At 38.1% G+C, this 10,292-nt stretch overlaps 1 protein-coding gene across 1 annotated transcript in view; it reads left to right on the top strand.

Moving 5' to 3' along the window:
* The window catches only part of ruvbl2 (RuvB-like AAA ATPase 2), an 8,815-nt gene extending 2,769 nt beyond the window's left edge, over positions 1–6,046 (top strand). Inside the window, exons 4-14 of the mRNA XM_017412509.3 lie at positions 1,571–1,712; positions 1,867–1,996; positions 2,072–2,138; positions 2,349–2,455; positions 2,609–2,702; positions 2,917–3,135; positions 3,219–3,337; positions 3,797–3,916; positions 4,016–4,145; positions 4,220–4,334; positions 5,681–6,046. Of these exons, the coding sequence (XP_017267998.1) occupies positions 1,571–1,712; positions 1,867–1,996; positions 2,072–2,138; positions 2,349–2,455; positions 2,609–2,702; positions 2,917–3,135; positions 3,219–3,337; positions 3,797–3,916; positions 4,016–4,145; positions 4,220–4,334; positions 5,681–5,706 (1,269 nt within the window). The 3' untranslated portion in view covers positions 5,707–6,046. The remainder of the gene's footprint in view (positions 1–1,570; positions 1,713–1,866; positions 1,997–2,071; positions 2,139–2,348; positions 2,456–2,608; positions 2,703–2,916; positions 3,136–3,218; positions 3,338–3,796; positions 3,917–4,015; positions 4,146–4,219; positions 4,335–5,680) is intronic.
* The last annotated feature ends 4,246 nt before the right edge of the window (positions 6,047–10,292 follow it).

Below are 10,292 nucleotides of genomic sequence, written 5' to 3'. Positions count from 1 at the left end.
GTTCACTGCAAACCCATATGATGCACTTGATCCACTACAGATTACATGCAGTCTAACACCAATATAGGTGTTGTGATGAGAAGCTATTTTATTTTCTGTTTTTCAAGAGTATTCAGCTTGTAGGGCACCACAACTGCTTCGACCCGCGTCGATCATCATCATATGAAATAACTTTTTGTCACAACAAAAAATAGTGGCTGGTAAAATATTTGAGTGGCTGGTAAAAAATTTTGTCCACCAGCCACTGTGGCTGGTGGACAAAATTTTTAATTTCCACCCCTGGATAGAGCAAAGATTTTAAAGTTGTAATCTTTGAATGTTTCCAAAAATTTCAAACACCTAAATTTATGGCCTATCAAAGACTATTACACAACTTTTTTTTTTTAAGCAGTTTAGAAAGTTGATAAATGTTATTATCTTTGCACGAGCTATTTTAATTACAACAAAACTGGTGTCTTCCCTTGGCTATCTGTGTAAATGCTTTTCATTTTTGTTTGAATCAGTTGAACAGCTTGGTAATATTTTCTATTTTGACACCATTTGTGCAATACGCCTAACATTATTTATTAAAAACATTGCAAACTGAGAGGCATGAAAAAAAAATTGAGCCTGTACCAGACCCAATGACAATCAATCCTCTGATATATATGTTTTGTCAAAACATTTGCAGATTTTTTTTGTGTCTTTTCTTTTGTTTAATTTAAGATGAATACTAGTAACTCAGATATAATTTTCATGGCTTCCTCCTGCGCTGGTGAGTCCTATCAGCTTGGAATTTGATTTGTTTGTTTCTTATGTAAGCTCCGCAAATGTTGCCTACAAGGAGCACTAAAAACACAATAACCTTGTATCTCGTAGACAGGTCTTCACAGTTCTATGAAACTTGCTGATTCAAGCATGTAGTAACTAAGGCACTTTGAGAGCACACAAAAGCCTGAAGTTTACACCTCCTTCCCAAGGTTTTGGTCTTTGATGGGCCATTACCTAAAAGTCTGAAAGGAATGTGTGTCAGGTGGATTGGACCCATAGCAACACTTCTACCAGTTCTAGTTGTGGTTGTTTTTATGCGGAGTAAATTGAGAGACAGTTAAACTGTCACTAAGTGATAGTCTTCCTGAATGTTGTCTGTGTTCATATAAGTTTTGTAATCTTATTATTTTGGGAAAGCTTCTCAAACTTTTTCTCCAAAGCATGATATTCATTGTATACGTTGTGATGCACCAACAAATGTTAGGAGGAGAAACATCCTCTTTTTTTCAAAGACCAAGATCAATAACTGTTTGTTTTTATTATCTTTTTACTAATTTGAATCTTCAAATACTACAGAAATTGATGCAATGGCAATAAAACTTCCTCTTAGCTGTTTTTTTTTTAATTAATCTTGCACAAGCTGGGTTTTCCATTAAAAGGTTTCAACATGTATATGTTTCTATTGAAAGGCTTAATTTACCACCTTTAGGTTCGTGCAGTAACAATGTCTGAGCTGCTCAGTCTAACAAAGTCAGGGTCATGTGTGCATTAATATGTGTGAAGTTTGGGCTGAACAAGGCCTGATCCTGTCCACCTGCAGGTGTCTCAGGGGATGGTCGGCCAGCTGGCTTCCCGTCGAGCAGCAGGGGTCATTTTGGAGATGATCAAAGACGGCCACATTGCTGGCAGGGCAGTGTTGATCGCCGGCCAACCTGGCACAGGAAAGACCGCCATCGCAATGGGTAAGAGCCACGTTGGAGGCTTTCCCAAACACAGTATCTGCATTGAGTGCAAGCATTTGGACTTGCACTGATGTAATTGGCTTAAGGTACATTTTCGCTGAAACAAGAGTTCCTGCTCCCTGTTCCAGATGAGCTGAGTTTGTTTTGTTTGCAGGCATCGCTCAGTCTCTTGGCCTGGATACGCCCTTCACAGCACTGGCTGGTAGTGAGATCTTCTCCCTGGAAATGAGCAAGACTGAGGCACTTAGTCAAGCTTTTAGAAAAGCCATCGGAGTGAGAATCAAGTGAGTAAGCAGTCACAGGAATCCCTTTTTTATTGTTTTTAAATGAAATAAACTGTCTTCATTCTTTATTTACAGAGAGGAGACAGAGATTATTGAAGGAGAGGTGGTAGAAATCCAGATTGATAGACCAGCCACTGGAACGGTTGGTATCTTTTAATGTTATTACTTACAGATTGTCTCACGTTGTCTGTATGCATGCATATCACTGATGATGTTAGAGGGCATGTTCATTAAATGTTGAAGAAAACTGAGGACATATAAAAACAGGGGAAAAAAACGTTTTCTGAGTTTGTGCAATGATGAAAATTCAGCTGGGATGCATCTTTACTGAAAAGGACATGTTTCCAACCAGGGTTCAAAAGTGGGCAAACTGACTCTAAAAACTACTGAAATGGAGACAATATATGACTTGGGCAACAAGATGATTGACAGTCTGAGTAAAGAGAAAGTACAAGCTGGGTAAGTTCATCTCTTGCGCATTTAAATTCCCAGAGTACAACAAGTTTGCTGTCTCGTCTCTTTCTGCTCTGTCAAGTAGCCACGTCTGTGCAGAACTATTTTTCTGCATTTTTTATTCTTTTTTTCTCTCTCTCTCCCTCTCTCTCCTCACAGAGATGTTATTACTATTGACAAAGCCACTGGGAAAATCAGCAAGTTGGGCCGTTCTTTCACCAGAGCCAGAGACTACGATGCCATGGGAGCTCAGGTTTGCTGTCAGTTTACTGAAGTGTGGTTGTTTCAGCTCAGTCCTAAGTTACAGCAGATTTTCATGCCAACTAGTTTACTGTATTAAAGTGTTTTAAATGAAGAAGAGTGATTTATTCTCTGGTCTTTGGCTTTAGGAGAGTTTCCAGAATATATTTACTTATATAATTATTGTTTTGATAATTTAATAAAATGTGTTTTGTCTGTTTTTGTAGACACAGTTTGTACAGTGTCCTGAAGGGGAGTTACAGAAGAGGAAGGAGGTGGTGCATACAGTGTCCCTCCATGAGATTGATGTCATCAACAGCCGCACACAAGGCTTCCTGGCTCTCTTCTCTGGAGACACCGGCGAGATCAAGTCTGAAGTCCGCGAGCAGATTAATGCCAAAGTGTGTGAGTGGAGGGAAGAAGGCAAGGCAGAGATCATTCCTGGGGTACGTCTGAGTGTCTCCGTTTTTGAATTTACTTCCTGTACTACCTGTATAACCAAATAAGTTTTCCACATCTGTGCTTCCAGGTGTTATTTATTGACGAGGTCCACATGCTGGACATGGAGTGCTTTTCCTTCCTGAACCGTGCCTTGGAGAGTGACCTGTCCCCCGTTCTCATCATGGCGACCAACAGAGGCATCACTCGGTACTGCTTATGATCAGCTCACCACTGAACATCTAATTGCTTGCTCCTACCTGGTCTTTCATTTATAAAGCAGCGTAGGATCTAAATAAAAAGTGGACATGAACTCCAAGTCATAAAATGGCTTGCCCTAAAGTTAAAGGTACCCATTTCAATGTTATGAAGACCAGTCAAATAAAAATTTCATAAAGTAGGAAACAAAATTCACAAATATTTTTCTTATATCGATGGTTAATGTGTCCTTCAACTGAAATTTTGTGTTTGGCTGCCAACTACCACTTGCATTTATTGACCAACGGAAACAATTGAAACTGATCAACAATGGTGATGTCCCTGGAAGAGCTGTTTGAGATGGAAAAATCCAACAATTTGTACCTATATCCAACATTTATGAATACCCTCTAGAGTCTGACGTTAGTTGTAATATTATTGTTAAATGGTCACTCTTGTTTTTCCATGCAGAATCCGAGGCACAAATTATCAGAGCCCTCATGGCATCCCCATCGACCTGCTGGATCGCCTGCTCATCATTGCCACCTCTCCCTACACCGAAAAAGAGACAAAGCAGATCCTCAAGATCCGGTGAGACTCGGCCTTCTGGCCTCTGTCTGTCTACAAACTCTGCTTCTGTCCTCCTGATGACAAATAGAGGAAGTAAACCTGCACCTATATGTGTTTTAGATGTGAGGAAGAGGACGTGGAGTTAAGCGAAGAGGCTCACACAGTCCTCACTCGCATCGGCATGGAGACGTCTCTGCGCTACGCCATCCAGCTGATCAGCACTGCAGGGCTGGTTTGTCGTAAACGCAAGGTAAGCTAAATGTGACCTGAAGTATGTATTATCCCAATCTGTCCATATTCATTTTTTTTTTTTTGCTTTTACAGGGAACAGAGGTTCAGGTGGAGGATATAAAACGGGTTTATTCTCTGTTCCTGGATGAGGCCAGATCATCACAGTACATGAAGGAGTATCAGGATTCCTTCCTCTTTAATGAAACACGTGAGTTTGCTTTTTATCGTTGGGTAGAAGAAATGGCTTTAGAAGACATGTCTGTTTCCCAAATGTCAACACACTGAGGCTGCTTTTATACAAACACAAGTTAAATCTTTGCTAATCTGTAAACCGAGATGCTTAAACAGACCGAGGGGAGTGTGGGTTTGAAAAATAGTAAATATAGTAAAAGTAAGTACACTTGTTTTCAGTTCTAGGGTTTGACATATCAGTGTGAGAGAAGCAATCTTTACGAGTTAGTAAAACAAGATGCATACAACTTCAGAGGAACAACAGAGTCATTTATTTAGGGAAAATGGAGCCAAAAGCAGAAGCAGAGTGCAAAAAATCTAAAAACACAATTTAACATCTTGTAAAACCACCTTTACCAGCAATAAGTTAAATTAATTGTCTTTGGTATGACTTTTATTGGTCTTTCTCACTTTTCTTTACAATTTAGCTACAGTTCATTGAGGTTTAAATCAATTGGTTTCTGCTCAGTTCTCTTGAAGTCCAACACAGCACAAACTTTACGAACCTAAGCTGAAAGACAAAAGAGGTTTTCTTCTTCAACCCAAACAAACCATACATGTTCAGTCATGACCTTTAACCTTTAACCTGCTAACAGAGGCCTGTAGAGTCTGAGATGGAGCTTTTGGGTTTTTGGTCATTTGCACGGTCTGACCTTGGGGTGATTTTGCTTGGCCATCCACTCCTGGGAGGACTGGCCGCTGTCTTCAGTGTTTTCCACATGAGAATAATCTTTCTCTGTGTAAAATGAGTGTGTACATGCACAAGCTACTTCTCTAGGGTCATTAGTTGGGTTTCTTCCTGCTTGGCATTGTGTTAACACACACCTGTACGCTCCAGAGCAGCAAACTGATAAACATCCTGCTGTTATAGAGGTGATCACACTGATGATGATCAGATAATCAGCAGCTCCTGGCTGAGACTGAACCTCTTTAATTCAGTGGAAGCATTAAAAGTGGGTGTAGTTGCATTAGTCTGGTGGTTTTATTTGTTTTTCTAACAGAAATGAATGATTATGTGTTGTTGTGTCTAAGAGTTTCCATTTACTGAAGGTTATGACTCAATAAGTACCAGATAAAAACTTTTGTCCTGTTACATAAAACCTTAGAACCGAAAATGATTGTGTATTTACATTTTACAAAGACTTAATACATTTTATAAAGCTAGAATAATCCAGTAGAAATAAACTTATTAGCTCTGCTCTCCTATTATTATTGTTTATTATTATATATTTTCTTGCAGAACAAAAATTAATTTGATGTAGAATTTATTTATTTGATATTCCACTGATGAATAAGCGTTATATGTTTATTTTTACATTTCAGAATCAGCAGCCATGGACACCTCCTAATGAAGACGACTGAAGCGTTTTCCTACTCTGTGAAGTTTGTTTTTGTCACCCAGAGTTAAAGTCAGTTCAGAAATGAATTACAAATTTATCCCTCATCTACATAAATTCAACACAGATTTTTAGATTTCCCTATCTTTATTATTAAAAATAATTTGATTCCAATTTTGACTTCAAACAGAACAACTTTTATAAGCCCAAAGTTGTCCATCGCTGATGTCTTGTGTCAGGAACATTCATTCCCATCAAAGTGTTTTTTTGTTATTTGTTTTTCAAACTTTTACATTGTTTGTTTCTTTGAAAATAATAAAACTGTTTTTTTTTTCTTTTTTATTCCTACTCATTTTTGGTCTTTGTATGAGTCTTGATTACTGAAAACAAATTTAGCACGAGGAAAAGGAAAAGAACAGCGCACCACAGCATTTACTTACTTGATCTGAAAGAGCTGCAGGTTGGAGCTGAAAAGCTTTCACTAATTTAACACATAAAACACCTAGATAATAATGGATTTTTAAAGTTCCTAAATCTGCATTTTTTTCTATATTTAATCAAGTTCTAATTAGTGTAAAATGAATCTTTGTAAGTTTTGTGATTTGCTGTAAAAAGTTACCACAATACTCTTTTGTTACCACAAGGGGGAGCACTAAGATCTCTTGTGCAGGTAATTTATGATCCAGTTAAATGTATACATGCATTAAGTTCATGTTTAATACTTAGTGATGTGTGGGGAACATCTGCCAACTACAGATCCACAGTGTTCAGGCCGAGAGGACGACGTTTGACATAATTAAAAATAATTACAACCGCAATTCCAAAAAGGTTGGGATGTTGTAGAAAACGTAAATAAAAACAGGATGCAATGTTGTGCAAATCGTATAAGCATATTTTATTCACAATGGAACATGGTAAACATATGAAGTGCTAAACCTAAGAAGTTGTACAATTTTCAAGGAAAGAACAGGTAATTTTGATTTTGATGGCAGCAACACATGTTTGAAAAGTTGTCTCAGGTCCATGTTTCCCTCTGTGAAGCATCTCCTCTTCTTCTAACATCAGTCTGTAAACATCCAGGACCAGAGGAGAGCAGCTGCTGGAGGTTTTAGAGGGAATGTTGTCCCATTCTTGTCTGATGGAGGATTATAGCTGCTCAACAGTCCTGGGTCTTTGCTGGATTTTTAGATTCATGATGCACCAAATGTTTTTACTTGGTGAGAGATCTGGACTGCAGGCAGGTCAGTTCAGCAGCTGAACTCTTCTACTATGAAGCCGTGCTGCTGGAATGGATGCTGTTTATGTTTTTAACATCATGCAAGACCTTTCCTAAAAGCAGACGTTCTAAAACCTGTATATACTTTTCTGCATTGATAGGACCTTTCCAGATGTGTAAGCATACCATCAGAGAGGCTGTTGAACTGTGCACCACTAACAGGCTGGATGCTCCCTCTCCTCTTTAGTACAGAGGACGTGGTGTTTATGGTCGCCGAGGGATTGAAGATCACAGGTATCCAATATTCAGTCTGTTATCCTTTGAGCTCAGAGATTTCTCCAGATTCTTTAAATCTTTTGATAATATATGAGCTGTAGATGATGGGATATTCAATGTCAAGTTGCAAAATTCTCCTCTTGCTGTTTCAAACCACTTACTTTTAGAGCCTTTTGTTGATCCTGTCCCAACTCTTTTTAGATCAGTTTTGTTTGTTTTTTTGTCTTCAAAAATGGTATAATTTATTTTTTAAACATTTAACATGTTTATTATGTTCCATTGTGTGTTGGGGATTAATCCACTGCATTTTTAGCATTTACAAAAGTGTTTTCTCAGTATTACTTCCGTGCTTATTTGATCAGATGTTCTCTTAAAATGTAGATGTGAATTGAAAAGGCAGATACATCAGCATCCCTTAACAAAAACATCGCACCATTCTTAATGTAAATAACCATCCATTTGACCTAAGGACTTTTTTTTTTAAATTTGTCGATGTGAATTCAGATCATTGTTTAAAGACCGGACTCAGCTCTGCCTCTTGGGTGTTCTTGGACCGGCTCCTTGGATTTGTCAGCACTCTGTCTGCAGGCTGTGAAGCTGTGCAGCATACTAACATGTTGTGCCATTTTGCCTGCAGCACGCATCAGGGTGGCCATTTTTAATTTGTTGTAGAATCACACGACTATAAACCCGCATCTTTCAACAACAAAACTTATTATTTACAACAAATGTTCATTGGTTAGGACAGAAATGGAACACATTGACCTCTGGAGAGCCTTTTTGTCTGGGTCTCAATGAAGAAGTTTTTCTCTGCTCATCAGCTGTGTCAGGGGTCAATGGGCATTCATGTAGTCTAATGACCTTCTCCAAATGATTGTCATTAGCTAAATGCATCATCACTTAGGAAATTAAATAACTTCTTGATCGATTTAATTGATTAGGAATATCATTGGCTAAATCTGGGATTAGCAGATTGATTCAGCCATCAGTTCAGCCTGGATCTGACCACAGTGAGCTTCTTCTCAAACTGCAACACCACCAGCAGTGATGGAGCCACGGAGATAAGACGTTTTCCTTTCCTTCATGCTGAAGGAAAGGAGCTGATGTGTTACTAAGGCAGCATGTAGTAAGCAAGGCCAGACTTTCCAGCAGGCCCCAAACAGAGCCCCAAAATAGTATAATTGTTTTTAATGAGTGGATGTCTTTCAAACAGCTTAGTTTACTTATTTCCAACTAAGTGCCAGCCAGCTTCATTGGAAAGAGTTTTCAGTTGCTAAGCAGTCAACTGCTTAATTGTTTTTCGTGGGTTTTTGTTTGATTTTTTTTTTTTTTTTCAGATTTCTTACAGTTACTACCAGTTTTACTAAATGACTATGCTGTGTAAATCTGAGCCATAATACTTTGTAAATATTTCTGTTGCCTTGTAAAAAAAAACTGATGCAGTGTTGTTGTTTTATGTAATTATTCTGTATTTTTACCATAATCTTCTGCAGAAAAAAGCTTTTTATTGGTGTCAATTCTATCAGTCTACCCTTATTTTTTAGAAAGTCAGGCAGTAGGTCTGCATTTTTTGCGTTAGAGTTGAGAATGTTTTGAAGACCAAGTCAACTACAGTTGCAACTTATATATATATATATATATATATATATATATATATATATATATATATTATAAATACAGAATTAAGAGAGATAAGAGCAAGCTTCAATACAATAAATAGTGACTGTGCAGTTAGTAATGTGACCTGTGAAGTAAACTAAAGTAGGCCTCTATCAAAAGGTGATCCTTTAACTCTTGTATTGTAGTGTTTTTCAAATAGCCTAAGTAAGTATCCAACATAAAAAAAGCCTCTTTAAATTGTGTTCTGAGTTTTGTTTTTGGTGTGCTACCCCAAGATTATCAGTGGACTCCATCTGTTTCCCCAGTTGAAATCTTTTTGGAAGCGCCCCTGCCATGGATGAGTGTCACTCCAATTTAAGATGGCCACCACAGCTAATCAACATTAGCAAACACAAAAATAGCTACAACTTCATCAGTTGTACAGATACTGAGGTACACTTTGTAGTAGTGGCAGAGACTGATCCCCAACTGTGCTGACGCATTTAGCGAGATCTCACAAAATCACATGAGATGACACATATGGTCATTTATGAAGTTTGACCAAAATGGCTACAACTTCGTCATTTCTCATCTCAGCATGATTTCTGTTTGAATCTCTGGCATGAATAGCAGCAGCATTACTTTAAGAAAAGCTAGGCCCTTTAATTTTGTTCCTGTTTCGTGTGTGTGTGTGTCCACATTGACTTCTAACGCTCCACTGGACCCAACTCTTCTCAAACATGTTTATGCAGAAGTAGAGTTTATAGAAAGCACTCATGTTAAAAGGAGAAGCAGAAAGTAAAGTCAGCACAGTACAGCAGAAATGTAACAAAACCTGAATGGATTCATCTTTCACTTTCACACATGTTCAGTCCTCAATATTTATTTATGTTTCTCTTGCTACATTTCTTTTCTGATGTCATGCTCTTTAAATGGGCTTTAGGAATGTGATGTTTCTGAATGTAAAAAAAATCATTTCATCTCTTTAGTTTTTCAGGAATAAATGTTTTTTTTTGTCCTCTTTCTCTTTCTGCCACACGTGAAGGTAGCACATGTGGTTCCTGTGGTTAAAACCCAAAGCCAGGTCAGTGAGAGTGCACCCAGCTTCAGTGTTATTTCTAATAACACTTCCTTGTTCACAGCAGTGAGCTGCAACGCACCATCCAGCGTCCAAATACAGTTAAAAAGTGAACTGATGGGGTGTTTAAAGTTTTGCTGCATGTAGTTAAAATACCAGTTTCCTCAGTGGACGGCTCCTGATATCGCCTGACTGAACGGATCCCTGCTGGTGAAGAGTCCTGAACAGATTTCTGCACTTGTTCCTCTGCTCATGTGGGAAAAGTACAAGAAGGGTGTAAAAAAGCCTGAGTACGCCATATGTTATTCAGTCAGTCCAAAGTTCAGCAAAATAATGTTCCTGTGTTAGATCAGCTGAATGAAAAAATTAATAAGATGAAAGAAGGGCAGTGATGGTTTTTGCTGAATGTGTTTGTCTATTAGCAAAATA

Source organism: Kryptolebias marmoratus, linkage group LG13 (genome assembly GCF_001649575.2).
Source record: "Kryptolebias marmoratus isolate JLee-2015 linkage group LG13, ASM164957v2, whole genome shotgun sequence".
Lineage (NCBI taxonomy): Eukaryota > Metazoa > Chordata > Actinopteri > Cyprinodontiformes > Rivulidae > Kryptolebias > Kryptolebias marmoratus.
Note: the sequence above shows the minus strand (reverse complement) of the source record. Positions and strands in the feature narration are given on the sequence as shown.